The following is a 12,468-nucleotide window of genomic DNA, read 5'->3' on the forward strand; positions in this document are numbered from 1 at the left end:
ATGGGTGCACTCTTGCTGAGACATGTTGGTCGTCATTGCCTCCCAGCCCACTTTAGCCCTCAGCTCTGCATCAGAAATGCTATTCCTTTGGAAACCACGGCCAAAGAAGGGATGGAGTGGTTCTGGAATAAGAACATTATGGGTTCAAACCGTCCTGTATCTCCCCACATCACTATCTACAGTTGGTCTCTTCCCATGGCGATGTCCATCTGCCACAGCGGCACTGGTATTGCTTTGAGTGCAGGGGTCTCTCTTTTTAGCATGTCGGCCCTGTTACTCCCTGGGAACTTTGAGTCTTATTTGGAACTCCTGAAGTCCCTGTGTCTGGGGCCAGCACTGATCCACACAGCTAAGTTTGCACTCGTCTTCCCTCTCATGTGTCATACCTAGAATGGGATCTGACATTTGATGTGGGACTAGGAAAAGGCCTGAAGATTCCCCAGCTATACCAGTGTGGAGTGGTTGTCCTTGTTCTTACTGTGTTGTCCTCTATGGGGCTGGCAGCCACGTGAAGAACGGAGGTTCCCAGCATCATCTTCCTACACATTATTACATTCACCCATCTTTCTGTTTGTCATTCTTATCTCCAGCCTGGGAAAAGTTCTCCTTATTTGTTTAGATCCTTTTGTACTTTCAGATCCCCTTGGAGCAGTAGAGTACCTTGTAGACCATAATAGTGGAAAAGGGTCTAGTTTTCCCCTTGTTTCTAAAGATGGGGTGGCTGCAAAACTCCCCTTTTTTTGCCCTCAGCTTGCCTACTCTCTGCCTAGAAGCAGTTATTCTGTCTCCATATTGGGCTTTGATTGTGCTGAGGATCAGCTTTTGGCTCCTTCTTCTGGAGACACTGGAAACAATGCCAGCTCTGTGGCTTGTGCCCTGCGGACTGGGGGCGAGGCTTTGGGTGCCACTGACTGTGGGTTGCTGGCTTAAAGGACAATTCTGTTCACTGGTGAGAGCCCAGGCCATTAACACCTACGCAGTGTTATTGAAAGAAGAGAGGTCGGGGTGGAGGGGAATCAGTCTGTCCCAGCTAGAGGGAGATAAAGAGGGCTAGTTAGTTCTTGGAGCAGCTGCTTTTGAGGAGAAAATATATAACTTTTGACACAAGAAGAAGATCCAGAAAATTATCATTGAACATATTAATGGTTATTTCTTTTTCTTGGATTTCCAGAAAAGCCTCTTAATTTTATACTTTCTCATGGAAGTCATGTACCCTTTTTTTCTGAAACTTAATTAAAATACTCATTTTATCTTTGACTCTCCTTGAAATCTAGGGAAACCAAGAAAACGGATGTTGGAAAGGAACCAATTTCCTCCTTTTCCCTCAGGTCTCAGGCATTTACATCCTCCCTCTCCCGGCAATCTGACCTTTCCCAGGAGGGAAACAGTTTTCCTACATCTCATCATTGAAAAAGTTTTCAGGGAATCAGATAGAACTTAGCCAGAGATTTAAATATCACAGAGACGCCTCAGAGAAGGAAGGAGAAAAAGAAAAGAAGTGATGCATGTAGAGTGCTTTTGGGTTATAGGCACCAAAATCCCATTAAGGACTGATTATAAGCTTCATGGTACAGTTCAGCAAATTATGATTCAGTGAGGGCCACAGAAGAGCAGTGTTGGTGACAGCTAAGGGATGATGATCTGAAGTTATAGGCTTGGGGTGAATGAAGAATAGAGATTAAAAAGAGAGAGAGATTGTTGAAAACCTGGCAAAAATGTATAATTTAATGAGAAAACTTGCTGCTTTTAAAATCCATATAGGCCAGGCTTTAGCAGGCCTGCTGTTTTGATAGTTTTTGGGAACTTTGGAATAAGAGACCTATCTGGTCTGTCACTTTGAGTTGCTGGCCAGCCAGTTAAAGCTATGGGTCGAAGAGGGGAAATGGTAACTGGCTGGTGTCAATTGGATAGGAAGACCTTAGTTAAGGTGGGGACCTGCTGTTTTAACAGTCTTCATTCAGGGTCCCAAATAGTATTTGGCGTTAAGTAATGATTGCTTTTCCCTTTTCACTAGAGGGGCCCTGGGAAGTCCTTGTACCTTTCCTCCATTTTAAACCAGCTATTCTCTACTTTGTCCTTGGAGTGAGGGACAAGTGATCATGAGAGAACACTTTGTCACTGGGACGGGGAAAGGTTTGGCAAGGGCATTAAATTTAACAGCCAGTGCCAGGAAAATGTAAAACGGGGTCAATGATAAACAGATGTTAGAGGCTGGAAAATGGGTAGGGCAGTTGAAGTTTTTGGTGGTTCCTTACCATTTGGGTGATTGAAGCATGGTAGTGGGTGGATGGGGGTGTGACGGAGCATCATGTTTGTTATTCTGCCTTAAATTTCTACTTACTGTCTTTGTTTTTCTTCTCTGTCTTCCAATCACTTTAATATCTTCAATTTTCAAACTATATTTGTACTTGGGCTTATACAGAAAGTCTTACACAAGCATAGTATCTTCTATTTTGGTTTTCCCTACCTTTTCTTCCCCATCTTCTCCAAACACACATATACACACTCTGCTCAGCAATTCTACTTCTGATTTTGTAGTTGTTAGTTGTACATGCTCAGGATAAAAAAGTAAGTAGGGTTGAGGGACTGGTTCTTTGAGGTTCTGCCCTTTTTTTATGATTCAGACCGACTTTCTCTTCGTCATTTCTGGAGTATATCTGACTCAATTCTTGTAAAAATGTGTTCCACCCAAACCACTGTATGTTTCTTTCCCTACTTTATTTTCCCCCACTTTCCTTCTCCTAATTGTGTTACAAGAGGCAGCCATAGCAAGAATGGAAAATCCAGATCAGTAAAAGATTCAACAACAACAACGAAAAAAATCTTTCAGGTGACCAGCCCCCATCCTGAAGCTGCTTAGCCATCGATCAATCATTAGCATACAAAGACATCACTTTGGAGATTCTAGATTTTAGGAGTTGTATGCCATGAAATGGAATTGTTAAAGCCAACTAAATATGACCTGAGAAGGACTCCTTACTTCTGTATTTGTGTCCATGTGGATGAACTGGAACCTAGCTTAATAAGTAGACAATATTAAAAACCTAACAGGAGTATGCACCTGTAAAAATAACTGAGTCTTGGCCAATCCCAGCAGCCATACCTCAACCATTCATACACTGCTGAGTGTTCAAACTGTGTTCAAACAAGGCAAACACCAACCTGTAACCAATCCAGCTGTTCTGTACCTCACTTCCGATTTCTGGACATCATTTCCTCTTTTTTTGCCTATAAATCTTCTACCATGTGACTGTGCTGGAGTCTCTGTGAATCTGCCATGATTCTGGGGGCTGCCCAGTTCACTAATTGTTCATTGCTCAATTAAATTCCTTTAAATTTAATTCAGCCAAAGTTTTTATTTTAACAGAGTTGAAGACCAAATATGTATTTCATGGTATCACATCTGTGGTTTTGCTTTCTGTGGTTTTAGTTACCCACAGTCATTCATGATCCATAAATATTAAATGAAAAGTTTGGAAATAGTAAGTTTTAAGTTGCATGCTGTTCTAAGTGGCGTAAAATCTTCAGCCATCTCAATTCATCCCAGCCAGGGTATGAATCATCATTTTGTCTAGTGTATCTACATTGTATATGCTATCTACCCATTAGTCATTGGCATGGTCTTCTCCTGACAACCAACCACCGGTATCATCAAGACTCAATAATCCAGGATCACCCAAAGCAGATAATCCTTCTCCTGAAGGTCAATAGTAGCCTAACACTACATCATGATGCCTATGCCATCTCATTACAGAAGCACTGTATCACCACATATCATCAACAGAATAAGGGTGAGTACAGTGCAAGAAAATATTTTAAGGAACCATATTCACAAAACTTTTTATAGTACATTGTTATGATTGTTCTATTTTATTATCTATTGTTAAGTTCATACTGTGCCTAATTTATAAATCAAGCTTTGTATAGACATGTATGTATAGGAAAAGACATTGTGTATATAGGGCTTGGTACTATCCACAGTTTCAGGCATTTGCTGGGGGTTTTGAAATGTATCCCCTGTGGAAAAGGGAAGACAAGTGGACTTATTTTGTTGTGACACAACAAAGCTTCTCCAGTTCTTCACTTAAAACTGTTCAGTTTAGAATAAAACATCCTATCACAAGGAAGCTAGGTCCATGAGCACTGTGCTATATTTTATGGCAAAACATAGGAAACAGACCAGGGACAAAGATTCTTGCAAAGACTTTTCAGTTGCCAGTGGAGAAGATCTCAAGGGAGATCACTGTACTCACTATTGCTAATACTCTTCTGGGGAAAATGCTGGTTAAGTTTACTTAGTTCTGGCTATTTTCTCTGCCCTATGTATGCCACAGACAAGGCTCAAATTTGCCTGCCGTTTCACTCCTATGGAAAAGAACCACTGGAAAGATCATCCCCTTATGAGCTTATCCACTCACTCAGAAGCATACCACTTATTCAGAGAGAAGCTTAAGAAGAAACACTGAAGAGGTGGTGGCAAGTTGCCAGGGAGTACTATCTGATGTGAAAAATATATATGAACAGAACTATCAACTCACTCAAGCTATTAGAATGTGCCAACAGTTGTCACTCTCTCCAGTGGAAGAAAAAACTTCTTTCACACTTCATGTAAAGCAAACACTGTGACTCTCTGGGCATTTCTCATGACAGAGAATCTAGTTATAGGCAAGCCATGTCATAATAATATAGACTCTTTTCAAACTCATATCTCAAAGGAAGATAATCAGTGAGGAACATATTTATCTACCTGTAGTATTCACTGCCTCATCTTATCTTCAATTGCAAGGCACGAAAGTTTTATAAAGTACAAACTCTTAAGATTGTCCCTTTTCATTCATAGAAAGTCTATCTGGACCCACCTCATAGAGCAGGATGGTCTGTAGTGCTGCACGATGTCATTTTTGTCAACCCTATTATGTGGCAAGTGTCTATAGAAATCATGCTTTCTCAGTATGGAAAGCATATATCATCATATTCTACGATGCTGAACAAAATGAAAAGGAAACAAAAGGACATTTGTAGGAACATGGATGCAGCTGGAAACCATCATTCTCAGCAAACTATCGCAAGAACAGAAAACCAAACACCGCATATTCTCACTTATCAGTGGAAATTGAACAATGAGAACACCTGGACACAGGAAGGGGACCATCACACACTGGGGCCTGTTGTGGGGAGGGGGTAGGGGGGAGGGATAGCATTAAGAGCTATACCTAATGTAAATGACGAGTTCATGGGTGCAGCACACCAACATGGCACATGTATACATATGTAACAAACCTGCACATTGTGCACATGTATCCTAGAACATAAAGTAAAACAATAAAAAGAAAAGAAAACAAAACGACAAAGAACATCTTAAATGACTACGGCAATTACCATGGAATTTTAATTTTTTTGTATTCAAATAGTTATCCACTGTAATATTCCAATACAGTGGAATTCCAGACTAGTCTGGAAAAAGCAAACTATGGAGACAGCAAAAAGATCAGTGGTTGCCAGGGGTTAGTGGGGAGAGAGAGATGAAAAGGCACAGTACAGAGGATTTTTAGGGCCATAAAACGGTTGTGTCTAGGATACTTACAAAGGTAGAAACATGTCATTATACATTTCTCCAAGTCCAGAGAATGTACATACAACACCAAGAGCAAAACCTAATGTAAACTATGGACTTTGGGTGATGTGTTCATGTAGGCTGATCAATAACTCTAATGAACTTTGGTGGAGGATATTGATAATGGGGGAGGCTGTGCACATGTGGGGGTCCATGGAGTATTTGGAAAATCTCTACCTTCCTCTCAATTTTGCTGTGAACATAAACTGCTCTAAAAAGTAAACATTAATTTTAAAAATGATATTCACTAAATTTGCTATTACTCTATATTATGAAAAGATATAGTCACCTTGAAAATTGCAAATCACTAAAGGTCAAAGAATTAATAACAGATATGGATATTATCTCCCAAACTGAATTATATAGAGCATGTATAGCAAATAATTTTAACTGTATACTTAAGCAAAAAATAATTGATAAAAATTATTAAACGTTTTATGTTATTTTATAATTATAAACAGGGATTTAACACTGAATCAAAACATGTCCATCTATGTAATTAAAAGACTATTTTTTACTGTAATTTAAAATCAGAAATTAGTATGTTTATTTAACAATTTTACTGAAAGGTTAATCAGATAAGAAAGACAGATTATGATTATCTAATATTGCCATAGCAATTCACATACAAATACCCGTAAAATACCCATCAAATGTCAAAACCGTAAGCATCATTACAACTTACTATGAATGATGCAATTGAAAACAGTACTGTGTTATATCATTATATTATTTGCTATTAAAATAATATGTTGGCCGGGCGCGGTGGCTCAAGCCTGTAATCCCAGCACTTTGGGAGGCCGAGACAGGCGGATCACAAGGTCAGGAGATCGAGACCATCCTGGCTAACACGGTGAAACCCCGTCTCTACTAAAAAATACAAAAAACTAGCCGGGCGAGGTGGTGGGCGCCTGTAGTCCCAGCTACTCGGGAGGCTGAGGCAGGAGAATGGCGTGAACCCAGGAGGCAGAGCTTGCAGTGAGCTGAGATCTGGCCACTACACTCCAGCCTGGGCGACAGAGCGAGACTCCGTCTCAAAATAAATAAATAAATAAAATAAATAAATAAATAAAATAAAATGCTAAGAACCCCCCCCAAATTATATCAGGGCCATAGCTGTTCTATAGTAAAGGTTTCATACAGCAGGCAGGAGACTGCCATCCTTAGAAAGGCCAGCTTACAAGGCTGGCCCTTGGCTGGTGTTTGGGACCTTGGATTTGGGAGGACTGCCACCATTCCCTAACTGAGAAGAGTGGCTCACTGTGCCTAAATGGCTTGTACAAACAATGTGGTATAAGCTGCGCAGCTGCTTTTCTCCTGGGAGTCCGGTATTTCGGTACTGTGAGGGAGAGAACGCCGCTGTGACTAGCCTCCATTAAAAAACAAAACAAAACAAATCACAACATGTGGATACTTGAGTCTCTAATGAGACTCCGGTACTGGTAGACAACATTGCACATGTGTTGTCAAAATTTGAGGATGGGGGAATTAGACACATCCCAGGTGTGCTTTATTCTGGAATAATTGTTGAAAAAAATTATACTGTTAATATATCTAATATAGTCATTATAGTCATCTAATATAGCCATTAGATAGTATGTTACTGTACTACTAATCATAGAGTACTATTTTTTTTAAACTTTTTCTCAATTTCTTATAAAACTAAAAACAAGATTCACCTACTAAAAGCTGTCCTTGACAGAACAAGTCCAAAAGTCAAAAAACATTGCATGCACAGTGTAGGATGAGTTATCCACTGATCCTCCACTAACGATTAACAAAACTGTTAACTTATTTGGGGTGGGGAAGGAAGTTATCTTACACACAGATGGTTAAAGGTGTGCTAATCCAATTGACCACATATTCTAGTTAAATCATAGATTACCAATTTCTGAAGAAATGTAATACCAGAAAAGCATTTCACATTTAAACTACGTCCAATAAAATTATTTCTATCTGACTATACAGAAGACACTTAAATCTTGGCAGACCATCATAGGTGACACTGTCATTGTGGTCCAGATATAAAGAAGTTTATTTAGCATTAGAAATGAATAGAATACCAGATACACTTTAGGACAGTCAATTCTTTTAAAAGGAAATAACACACATTTATCAAACATATATACATTGCTCTTATACTATTAAAAGTGTATTCTAATACTATTTTCTTTAGAGATGAAATTCAAAACAAAGTAGTAAAAGCCGAGATATCACAGGAGGGTAAATGAAAAGGAAAAGGAAGGAATCAGGTGCTGAATTTCCTACTGATGTCACCAGAATTCCCTAAAATACTGACAACTACTATATTCAGCATATCTTATGTTTTTCTCTGTGATATTGTATTAGTTTTCTGCAATAAAATATTTAAAGATGTCAGTTTCTGCACATCGCTGGTCTGTAAACTATTTCTGATCAAAACTTGAAATTCTGTTGAAACACGGCTGTGTCACGATGATTGCATGTCAGAGAAAGGATATGTGCATCTGAGAGTGGCTTCCAGTTGTTGCTGCCAGATTTTTGTTTGGGAACGCATCCAGAAAAGCGTATCAAGAACATGAGCGCTGAAAAAATATTTCCACAAAAACCAGATAAGCAAGACCACACTTTTCCTGATACATGACCTTTAGGTTTTGAAAATTCTGGGAAAATGTTGGCATGTGAACAGGCTCTTGGTAGGTGGATTCGTCCATATTTGGACACCAGAAGTACCAACCATATAAACAGCAGACCTTACAACTCTAAACTGCTCATTTGATAAAGGTACCACCAAGAGCTTTTAAAAGGTCAACTCAATTTACTTTTTAGTAACCTTGTTCGAATCAATACTCCCTCCTTGAAATTCTCACATTTTAAACAATTTTCTGTAACATCACTTCCTCTGATTTCTCTCCTACTTTTTCTTTCTCTACCCACTGCTCAGTCTTCTTTACTAACTTCTTTCCCTCTGGGAAATGTTCCTATTCCCAGGTTTTGTCACTGGTTTCTGCTCATTCTACATCTTTCCCATTGTGGACAAGTTCCTTACGACCTATGATTTTGCAGAATAATTACAATAAGATTATTCAAAGTCTGCATCTCCACTCTCAAGCTTTGGCCAGGTATCAATGCCAATTATCCAATTATCTATTAAAAATATCCTATATGGATATTCCATTGAACTTGACATGCATAGAAAAACATGAGTCATTCCTGCCGAACTGGTGCTCTTTGCTCTTCTGTACCCACCAGAACATTTCCTACTCCTTCCTCATGTGCAGATGAAATGCTAGTGTATAACCTGGACACCTGTGAATCATGTGAGATTTCTCCCTATCTCACAAACTTTTCACATTCAGTCATCACTAAATCGTATTGATCATACCTCTCTTTTGCCTCTGCCTTATATTCCCACTGCCACTGGCAATATAAACATTTACAAAATATTTATATTTTATTTTTATTTTTCCTAGTTAAACATGGGCTCGTAACTGATGGCTTGCATTTAAAAAACTCCCACCAACTATCAATGTTTTTTCTTTTTTCTTTTCTTTTTTTTTTTTTTTGAGACAGAGTCTCACTCTATCACCAAGGCTGGAGTGCAGTGGCGTGATCTGGGCTCACTGCAACTTCTGCCTTCCAGTTCAAGAGATTCTCCCACCTCAGCCTTCCAAATAGCTGGGACTACAGGCATGTGCCACCATGCCCAGCTACTTTTTGTAGTAGAGGCAGGGTTTTGCTATGTTGCCCAGGCTGGTCTCAAATTTCTGAGCTCAAGTGATCTGCCCACCTCGGCCTCCCAAAGTGTCAGGATTACAGGCATGAGCCACCACGCCCGGCCTGTTTTATCTTATATGAAAAAAAATTTAAGCAGAACGAATGAAAGAAGCCTAACACCAAGAAGAAGACCAACATTTTAAAATAACTGAGATTTCCAACTGTATTTCACCAAGAATGGGTGAAAACCTCGTAACAGACTGATACTAGTCCAAGGATGTGTGACAAGAAAACTATAGCTGACTACTGCAAAAGCTTCCTTTGTCTCCTAGTTTCTTTACAGGGTTACCTTCCATCAATCCTCTTGAGGGATCAGCAAAGTATAGGCCATAGGCCAAATCCACTGTGTCTTATCATTTTGTAAATAAAGTTTTATTGGAGCTCAGTCATGCCTGTTTGTTTACATATTATCCACAGTTGCTTTCACACTATGATGGCAGGGTTAAATAGATATGACAGAGACCACATGGTCTTAAATATTTCCCACCTGTTCCTTTATGGAAAAGCTTGCCAACTCCTGTTTTACATGATAATCAGAATGCCTTAATACTCAGATTTCATCTTATGATTCCCCTGCTCAAAATTCTCCAGTGTGTCCCTACAGCAAACATTGCTGACTCCCTAACCAATAGCCATTCCTTATTCTTCCTTGTAGAAGAAACACAAGTCTGTTTGGATATTTATCACCCCAACGCCCCTCTCCCCAGCTTCAAAAAGAGAAATGATTATTCTAAACTAACGACATAATTACATTTGCTTTCCCAGTGCCTGGTTTAGGGATGATCATGTGGTATGACCCAGCCAATACAATGTTACAGAATGTCTACTGCTTGCTTCTAAGTTTTCTCCCTATTTTAAAGAAACATGTGAAGGAAAACAGCCCTTGCGATGTTGTGTTCTGAGAACAAGATGTTTGGAGCTGTTGTGGATTAGCCAACCGTGAAAGGAAGCATAGATAAATCACTGCCAACGGCACAGCTGAAAGAGGGAAAGTGGGATTCTAGGGTATCACTGAAAACCGAAACAACTCTAGTTCCTACTCTTTCAGCCACTGGTCTTCCAGTATTTGCAGTTTAAAGCATTTCCGCTGGTAAAATTCCTATGGCCCACAGGATAAGATCTACTCATTTCTATAGAATCAAAAAGTCTGTCATAAACTTGCCTCAGCAAAGTACTCACCTTATTCTCAACCTCTCACATCTCACACTATTCATACTAGCAAAAGTGAACTGCTCGTAAACCCTGCAAAGTTCACTCAAGGGTCTTACTTTCTTCACTTGCCGCTTCTCCTGCTAAACATGCAATCTCGTTATCTGTTCCTTCTGCCAAACACATAATCTTGTTAGATGTTCCTCCTGCCGAACATCATTCTTCTGTTCTTTTAATTAGAAAAATTCTACTCCCTCTGCATGCTTACCTTAAATCCTTCCTACTTTTTTTAAAGCTTTCATTCCTCATCACATACTTAAAGTGTCCGGCACATATTTAATATAATAAATTTAAATCATAATTATAAGCTTCCAGTGGGTATCTATCACATGGTAAGCACTGAATAAATTAGCAAAATAAAAAAAAATGACAATGATGATAGATGATAACAAGCTCCTGACTGTATTTTTAATTGTTTGTGTTCTGGGGCATTAGAAAAATGCTTAGCATCTAAAAGATGTGATAGTTATCTGTTAAGTGGACAAGTGAGAAAGTGAATAAAAGGTTTTCTTTGAAAATTCTGTTGAAACAACACAAAAATTAAATAGAGAGAGCTCTAGTGCATTATGAACAACTTAATGATCAAAACTATGTCTATTCCACCTCTGTCTCCTGCAACTTACAAAACCTAACTTACAAAAGCTCTTCGATAAACACGTACCAAATCAAAGGTGTCCTCATACAGTTTGGATTGTACAATGTGTTAGATGTCCACATCCAAGTAGCGTAGTAGCATTTTTGTCATTGTAAAACGTTTTTGTACTTTTGTTATAATCTGTTGAGCCTAGAGTTGGCCAATTTGCCTATTTATTATGATAATCTTTTGGCTAATAGTAGCAGAGCATCTTGTTCTAACAAAATTACTGTTATAACAATTAACGGGCAGGTAGAAAAACATCTTGTTCCAACAAAATCAATATTATCTTCTTCAATTTCAAATTAGAAGAAATTAAGTCAATAATAGTGAGACCTTGTTGGTATAAGGATATGTAACATGACTTGTGCTTCTCAACAAGAAATTGCTTTCCTGACTTCTGCACTCAGCAGGTATCTTGAAAAAATAATTTCCTATTGGTATTGGTGCACACTGGCTAAGCCTTGCAGTTCTTATTGCCATTTGCTTAAGGTACTAGAAAGGTATTGTTGTTTCCAGTTTGTTACTTTCCCACTTCATCACCACCTATTCACTACTGATCAGGCTCCTCAGAGGCCTCCTAAAATTGATCTAGGCAGTTTACAACCCACTAACTCCCTTCCCCAAACTAAAAACCTCAAACTGAAGAGAATCTTGTCTAAACATACAAACTGGGAAAAAAAGGAATGAACAACAACAAAAAACACACACAGAGAATCTCTTCATGGTCTTTTCCCTCAATTACCTAATTTCCAAATTAGTCTCGACGTTTCTGATTGCTTTCCTTTTCCCGCTCCATTTCTGCCTTAAGAGCAATCAGAAATATCTTAAGCCTTGCCACTGACAGATACATCACTTTCATATCTATTACTTTTTATAAGGAACTTGTCAAAGGATCAAGATTTTTATTCATTGTAAAATGCATTCGTTTTCTTGGAGTTTTAATGTAAAACCTATTTCCAGGGCAAATTCTGTCATTTTACATTGGTTAGGAAAAAAATTCTGGGAGGAAAAAATTGGAAAAAAAACTGTTACCTTGTATAAATTCAATGTTTTCAAAAAAAAAATGTTTACCACAAGTGCATAAAAAAGCTGTACCCCATAATGTTTATTTAAAGGTAACAATATTTAAAACAAAATCATAGATAATAAAGTCATTTCAAAATATTTTCATTCAGGTTATGCTTGAGCTTCCAAATATGGAAAACTGACCCTTACACAGGTCATTTTTAAAACAAATGCATTTCAGTATTTT

General features: G+C 38.6%; 1 protein-coding gene across 2 annotated transcripts; it reads left to right on the plus strand.

Moving 5' to 3' along the window:
* On the plus strand, window positions 1–619 carry LOC126950253 (succinate dehydrogenase cytochrome b560 subunit, mitochondrial-like). 2 transcript variants are annotated; one of them, XM_050783544.1, is made up of 3 exons: window positions 1–77; window positions 183–253; window positions 417–619. In XM_050783544.1, the coding sequence occupies exons 1-3, from the start codon at window positions 1–3 to the stop codon at window positions 617–619; spliced, it is 351 nt and encodes a 116-aa protein (XP_050639501.1). The 2 variants fall into 2 exon arrangements, with proteins under 2 accessions (XP_050639501.1, XP_050639500.1); XM_050783543.1 differs by having other exon boundaries at window positions 1–253.
* The last annotated feature ends 11,849 nt before the right edge of the window (window positions 620–12,468 follow it).

Source organism: Macaca thibetana, chromosome 3 (assembly GCF_024542745.1).
Source record: "Macaca thibetana thibetana isolate TM-01 chromosome 3, ASM2454274v1, whole genome shotgun sequence".
Taxonomy (NCBI): domain Eukaryota; kingdom Metazoa; phylum Chordata; class Mammalia; order Primates; family Cercopithecidae; genus Macaca; species Macaca thibetana.

Excerpts from the sequence above, each read along its gene's own strand:
- LOC126950253 (XM_050783543.1), top strand. The coding sequence starts at position 1 with ATGGGTGCACTCTTGCTGAGACATGTTGGTCGTCATTGCCTCCCAGCC. Across the intron at positions 254-416 it reads TTTGAGTGCAGGGGTCTCTC|CTAGGAAAAGGCCTGAAGAT; the intron begins TTTTTAGCATGT and ends TTTGATGTGGGA.